A 7,497-nucleotide genomic window follows, 5' to 3' on the forward strand; every position below is an offset into this window, starting at 1 on the left:
CGTAGATAAATAGACAAATGAATAAGGGTGTCAACGGGTTGGGTTTACCCGGATCCGACCCGACCCAAACCATATAGGGTCCAGGCATGGTGATATATAAGACCTGATTAAGACCTGGGTCCAAACTCGAAGATCCGATTAATACATAGATCCGGGTATAGTTTGTAAAATTTTATACCAGACCCAGGCCAGACCCGAGTTCCGATTAAGACCCATAATTTTTCAATCTAAAAATGATAAAAAGTATTATTTTACCGGGTTTGGTTCGTTTAATTCTTATTGGGTCCAGGTATGATTTCTCTTATAGTGGTCCTGATTAGACCTGGGTCCGAAATCGGGCCCAAGTCTTGTTCTAACTAGGTCCGAACCAAAGCCGACCTTTTGACCCCTAGAAATGTTTGTTGAAAAGTAGTTTTGTAAATGCAATGATATTTTTCAAATGTTTCCTCCTGAAGAATTTTTTCTCAATGGTGTCAGTATCGGTATCTTATCTCAAGAAAATCAATACACAATTGGCTAATTAAAAAAAAAAACCCTGAAAATTGGTCAAAAATAGTTTTTCAATATTTTAATATCATTTTAATATTATCCTGACATGTGTCTTTATGTGGTTAAAGGTTTGGGGATCCAATACGATTCAACCCCCTAATAAAAGAAAAAAAGAAATGAGTGTAGCAGAACTCCAATCCAACCCCATTCTGAACAAGATCTGATCCTTATTCCCGGATCCACATAATACATGGTTGTGTTCAGGTCACTTTCGAAACAAATATGATCGGGTCTAATCGGATCTATGTAAACCAACATGCTCAAAAGATCAAAATCATACCCATTTTTACGAATTCCATATGAAATCTTAACATATTCAACCCATTTTTCATCGGATCATCCAGTTTTAGAGACTGCTGTGATATTGGAACCGGATCTGGTTTAAAAAACCGGATCCAGTATCGGGCCAATATTGAGCCGACCCATTTGGACGTGGGAATGCATTCGTGAAGCTGGGGGCCTTTTAGTAATTACGAAATCTCATAAAACCCTAGACACCCCAGAGTCAAATCCTCATCGAATCCCTACCGAGAGGGGAGAGCTGGTGTGTGTGCAGTGCAGGGGCGGCAGAAGAGGAGGAGAAGGAAGGATGGTGTCGGGGTCAGGGGTGTGCGCACGGGTAGTGGTGGTGGACGCTCGTCACCACATGCTGGGGCGGTTGGCGTCGATCCTGGCGAAGGAGCTGCTGAACGGGCAGCGGGTCGTGGTGGTGCGCTGCGAGGAGATCTGCCTCTCCGGCGGCCTCGTCCGTCAGAAGATGAAGTATCTCCGCTTCCTCCGCAAGCGCATGAATACCAAGCCCTCCCACGGCCCCATTCACTTCCGCTCCCCCGCCAAGATCCTCTGGCGCACCATCCGTGGGTACGAGTTGTTGCCCTCCTCCCCTCCCCCTTTCTACAACCTGATCCCATTCGTTGTCGTTCTCTACTTCTTCCTTTTTCGCCTTCGTTTTCAATCATTTGGACTCGAATATGTCTCCTTATTTCTTTCTTTCTGATTCGATTCATTTTGTTTATTGGTGATTCTGATTCAGCATGATCCCTCACAAAACCAAGCGTGGCGCCGCCGCCCTCGCGCGGTTGAAGGCGTACGAGGGGATCCCACCGCCGTACGACAAGAAGAAGAGGATGGTTATCCCCGATGCCCTCAAGTGGGTTCTTCTTTCCATTTTTCATTTCGTTTCATCTCGCTTTTGTTTATTGTTTTGAGAGTTTCATCTTATTTTTTTTGTTTCTCATTATTTTGTTGAATACATCGTGATGCGGTAACCCTTTTTTTTTCTTGTTTTTGTAATGGGTTTGGAAATTAGGGTTTTGAGGCTTCAGACTGGGCATAAGTACTGCTTGCTGGGTCGTCTCTCATCAGAGGTTGGGTGGAGTCAGTATGATACCATCAAGGCAAGTTGTTATTCTCTGTTTTGTATTTTAGGGATCACGTTGGTCGATACATTCAGAACTTTCTTTTCATGTGAAATATACAAATAAAAACTTGCACCGACGCCCATTTCAGATGTGTTTTCTTCATGTTGTGTTTATTTTATCATGCAAACTCGTTATGTTTGTTTTCTCATGGAAAATCATTAGTTTTGCTTCTCTTCCCTTTGAGAATATACTTTTATATGTATGTCCGAGGTAAATTGATGAGAAGGTTCAAGGCTGTGATGATATCTGTTTATTGTGTAAATTTTAGCCTGGAAGTTATAATGTATGTGGAGTCGCAGTTATATCGGAAGCATGCTTTTATCAACTTTATTGGATATGCTGTGGATGGATACAACGATATGATTCTAATGCTAATTTCACAGTTCTTATTTCTCCTGTTTTTGTTCTTGCTGTTTCTCTTTTCTATTTTCTTTGTGTGTTTTGTGTGTGCGCACAAGGTTTGTTTCTGCAAGTCCATATATGCTTATGCTTGTTGTTTGTGGTTGCTTTAGCCAATATTGGTGCTTGGTTGCACGATGGAAAACCCTAGGGATGCCTTGTGTGGTGATTAGGATCCATCTATTTATCTATTGTTGATAATTGTCTGTAGTAGTATTGCTCTAACTTCCCAATCCTTGTTGATTTTGATATGCCATTGTATTCATTGGTGGCATTAACTTTGGTCGTGTAGTCTACTAGAATGTACTTTGGCCATTGCATAGTCCCCATTTGATATTCTCACCAGTTTTTGTTCTTCCTTTTAAATATTGAGTGTATGTAGGATAAACAGTATTTTGACTTGTTCAAGCAGTTGGCCAAAATTTATCATGATTTGTAACTGAGATTGGTAAAGTGAGTTAAATGTGCTGACTTAACTAAGCAGGTTCTAAGTTCCCCTAAGGACCAGACAAGCGAGGTTTAACTTACAGTTTTCTGGGGAAGCAAAAAAAATATGTTCTGTTGCTTCTGTAGATGCTTTTAAGGGCTATTTTCTGTTGTAGATGTCCAATGGTTCTTTTGATCTTCTAGTTCTGTGGATGAATCTTACAACTTACTAGTTAATAGTATCATATGGTGACTATACTATGCCAAACATATTTGTAGGCAGTTGGATCTGGCATTTGGTGTTTGGATGTGTGAACTAAATGTTGTATTGTGCTTAGGTTTGAGAACAATTTAATTTGAAGCTCATGCTTCTGATATATTGCTTAGTGGATATCTACTCTTTGACTTGACCATTAGTCATTAGTTCTAAGCTCTTTGGTATTTATGACTATTGTACGTAAGTGGTTCATACATTTAAAATACGTTATAATTACATTAGGATGATTCTTGCTTTATGGTATGTATAACAAATAATGAATTGAAACACAGATCATAGAAAGGCTGTAATTGTAAATTAAATCTGTAAGTATGCTTGTGAGAGTGGGTCCCACTTATGACAAAAAAATGAAAAAGGTAAAAAATGATTTTGTAAAATTCTTTAGAAAGGTTTTTGGTTATTTTTTGGCAGGTTTGAATTAAAACTCGAAATTTGAGATTCTATACCCCTTTGCAGAGTAGATCCAGTTAGAAATTCGAAAAATCAAGTTTGAAAAGAATCCAGATTGTTTTTTTGGGAAAATATTTCTAAATTTAGAATCTTGGGGGTAAAGATGTCAATTTTGGAAACCCAGGGTTTAAAATTGAATTTTGAAAACTTTAAAACTCAAATCTGGATTTAAATTTTCAAAACTGGAGTTTTGGATCTCGAAAATGAAATGAAATGTTATGAAATGATGGAAAATGATGAGAAATGATATGAAATGCCATGCAAAATGCCGACCCTGAATAAAGAATTTTAGGATATTGGACCTCGATTGACAATTGTACCAGTTCAAAAAGTGTTAAAATTGCTAAAAATGGGCTAAATGATTTTAGAAATGATTTTTGTCTCTGCCAGGTCCAGAGTGACACTGAAAATTTTGGTTTGAGCTGATTTAAACTGAAATAAACTGGATTAAGCTAGATTCTAAGGTTTCAGAACTCAAAGGGACGGATAAGATACTGACTCCACTAAACTCTTAGACTGAATTGTCAAGAAATGATGTCTTTTTTAGAGAAATGACGAGAAATGGTCACGAGAGCGAAGTGAGTTACAGACTAGAACTGGGTTTGAGCTGGAACAAAGGTCAGTAATACTGAGATGAACTGAAATTGAAGCTCAAACACTAGCTCAACTGACTCAATTTAGCTCAATTCCAACTAAATGAGCTAAAATGGGCTCCTAGACACTTGGAAGTGGATTTGATTGAAACTGGAGCGCTTGATCTTCTGGTGTGATTATTAATTATGTCTCCTTAAGGATATTGAAGCATTTGATGTTGAGTGGATGCATTCTTGAGATAAAATAATGACGGGGATCACATTTTTGGGGATTTTCTTGTCAAAGGGACACTTCATAATATATTAAAGTTAATACTTGGGGGAGGGTTCTCAGGAAATTATCAATCCTGTAAGATTTTCTGGGAAACATATAAAAACATAAATGTTTAAATATAAAATGTTAAAAGAAAACATGTAACAAGATGTTATCATGATAAAACTGAAATACTTGTACAAATATTTACGTTATCAGACTTTTTTAATTGTTTATAAAGCTATGATATTTCAAAATTGTGATAATATCAATATTGAAAAAAATACTTGTACTATCAATATTTTCAAGTAATCGCCAATAAAAAACTGATGAAGAATCACCATCGATGAGTACTTATTAGTTGAAGAGTGTATGTATTATAGGGTGAGTATTATTCATTATCTTTGCTGTTTAACATGTGACTTGTATTGTTGGTGATAATGCTTTAGATTTATGATGGCATACATAATTTTTTTTTGTTTCTATAGTATGCTATATCATATTGGCATACTTAATTTTTTTTTGTTTCTATAGTATGCTATGTCATATGGTATTTTACTTCGTTTTTAGTTAAATATTGCCAATATTTTGATTTTATCATGATGATCATGATAAAATTGTAATGTGTCCAAATTTTGTCATTATTTTGTGTTTTCTAGTTAATCCCATATTATAAATATACTGAGATTATTCACTCCAATTGAAACAATTGCTGTCTATTGGTCTATCTTGAGTTGCTTATATTTTATTTTTATTCTTAGCTGATCTTTTAAAATCATATTTTTTCCTGGCTTTTGCGGTTTGCTGTATGGTGCAATTTGACATTTGTTTCTTTCACATTCTTTAGGAATTGGAGGCCAAGAGAAAGGCCAGAGCCCAAGTGGTGTACGTCAGGCGGAAGCAGTTAACTAAACTGAGGGTGAAGGCAGAGAAAGTTGCAGACCAACACCTTGGTTCCCAACTTGATGTGCTTGCGCCTATCAAATATTGATTTTCTGGAGTGTAATCATCTCAATAGTTTTGCTGAGAGCATCTAGAAAGTGGATCTCTTATTTGTTTGTGCCTTCTGGTTGCCGTTGGTTTTATGTTGGATTTTGGAATTTTTGTCATGTTTTTTTTTCAATGTGGATTTTGAATTGAGCTTTAGAACTTTGAAGAAATACTATTCGTATTATCTAGAGGGGAATTAGTGAAGATATTTGCTCACATTTCTTTTGATTTTCCTTTAAACCAAACCCTGTGATTTGGCCTTTGATGTTTTTGCTGTTCTCTGTCTCTGCCAAAAATAAAGTCTGTCCCGTTTTGGTTTGAATATCTCTACTTCTAATGTAGAGGAATTGCGCCAAGCGCATTGCCTTTGCAAATAATTATAGGTCTCATGACGAGATTGTGATTACGTCAGTTTCATAGGAAGGTGGAAGTCACTCATAGTAGTTAACTTTTCTAATTGACTTGAAGGGGAGGATACAGGAGAAATGTATGTGTTTGAATCAATATATCCAACTAAACTGTCACTGCTCCTCCCAAACTCCAAACAGGTAGTTAAAAACTTTTCCAATGAATTTTATCAGGACAAAACATGTATTTACTCACAATATTAACTTGATAAATGTCTGGATGTGTGCCAACAAAACTAGAGTAGGGTACATGAGGCATATTTGGCTTCCTCATATGTCTAAGGTGATAAAAGAACAAAGAGTTTAAAATGTGCAGCTGCCAAAATTTTCTATCTAGATCATCTATATAATTTGAATCAATATATCCAACTAAACTGTCACTGAATTTTATCAGGACAAAACATGTATTTACTCACAATATTAACATGTGAAATGTCTGGATGTGTGCATACAATTGTATACATAATGCTGCCAACAACACTAGGGTACATGCCACATATAGTCGGCTTCCTCATATGTCTAAGGTGATAAAAGAACAAAGAGTTTAAAATCATTGGTGTACCTCGTGGTTTACTGTCAATTCATGAAAATGTCAATTCTTTCTGGGCCTTCTGGCCGAAGTCTCGTAAAGGTCTTCCAAAATGTGAAGCTGAAATTAAAAAATCCACCAAACTTTTCTCATTTGCCAAAGCCGGGTTTTGGTATTCCTATCCTAATTACCAACTTCCAAACAGAGCTGAAGTGGTGGGAATATCTTTCCTTGAAAAAAAAATCTAAAAAGAAAAAAAAAACATAAGTGTTTCATACTCCTTAGTCCAAACCACATTGCTAAATTTGATTCCGCCGTACAAAAGTCTATGAAAATATGTAAACCCTTCAAAGTTTTGAAGGTAAACAAAGAATTGTTACCATCCATGGTTAGTCGAATAAGAGGCCTGTTTGGAATCTAGGAAGTGGGATAGTCCAAAAGTTGGGCAAACTACCTCCTGGTGGCTGTTTGGAAACTGTTAGCTGGGATGGGAGTTAATGCATTTAAGATGGGAAGTGGCATTGTATTTACACAAAAACATGGAATTGACAGCTACCACCTCTAGGAGGTGGTAGCTGCCATATCCAGTTTCCCATCCCATCTAGTAGTTTCCAAACAGGGCCAGTCTATGCTATCTTAACCGAGTTTCTTGGGTTTGAACTAGAGGCTAAAATCGATGGATAATACAAGTCAGAGCATACTAAACCTAATTCTGAATTTTCATCAACAATTTTTAATCTGATTTAGATTCTACATCAAGGTAAACATGAAATCTCTATTCGAGTTTTGTATAGAAATACCAGGATAGTAGAATCGACGAAAAAAGGTTGGAAGTTTTGCACGTAAAAATTGGAAATGAATGGAGATTAGATTTATATCAGGACATATATCCAATAACAAAAATTGACCATAGAATTCCCAACCTAATCCAAATACACATTCAGATTTTAGTTTAGGATCTATATACGAGATTAGTTATCGGACTTTAATTGGAGGTTTGGCTGAATCTGACCATCCATGCTCGTAGTTTGAATGCCGCTGGGGGCAACTTTTAGCAATTGAGCTTAATGATGGAAAAAGGAAGCCAAAAACATCTCTGCCCATCGTAGTGAAGATCTGAAAATAGTAGGTGAAATTTCATAAGTTCTTTTTAGAGAATTTTCATATTGGTTAGGCTCTAAGTTAATGAATTTTCATTCGGGT

The 7,497-nt window shown here is 36.6% G+C and overlaps 1 protein-coding gene across 1 annotated transcript; it reads left to right on the top strand.

Moving 5' to 3' along the window:
- The first annotated feature begins 1,068 nt into the window (after positions 1–1,068).
- LOC149840736 (large ribosomal subunit protein uL13w-like) lies at positions 1,069–5,562 on the top strand. Its single transcript, XM_090003291.1, has 4 exons — positions 1,069–1,410; positions 1,583–1,699; positions 1,859–1,946; positions 5,216–5,562. Exons 1-4 carry the CDS (start codon positions 1,139–1,141, stop codon positions 5,357–5,359), a joined length of 621 nt encoding a protein of 206 aa, XP_089859417.1. The 5' UTR covers positions 1,069–1,138; the 3' UTR covers positions 5,360–5,562.
- Positions 5,563–7,497: the final 1,935 nt, after the last annotated feature.

The sequence above is a fragment of the Nuphar pumila genome, chromosome 4 (assembly GCF_984573655.1).
Source record: "Nuphar pumila chromosome 4, dmNupPumi1.hap1.1, whole genome shotgun sequence".
Lineage (NCBI taxonomy): Eukaryota > Viridiplantae > Streptophyta > Magnoliopsida > Nymphaeales > Nymphaeaceae > Nuphar > Nuphar pumila.

Bases quoted from the DNA above. Each gene is read 5' to 3' on its own strand.
- LOC149840736 (XM_090003291.1), top strand. From the start codon at position 1,139: ATGGTGTCGGGGTCAGGGGTGTGCGCACGGGTAGTGGTGGTGGACGCT. The intron at 1,411-1,582 runs GTACGAGTTGTT...ATTCTGATTCAG, and splicing joins CTCTGGCGCACCATCCGTGG to CATGATCCCTCACAAAACCA. The intron at 1,700-1,858 runs GTGGGTTCTTCT...TTTGGAAATTAG, and splicing joins GTTATCCCCGATGCCCTCAA to GGTTTTGAGGCTTCAGACTG.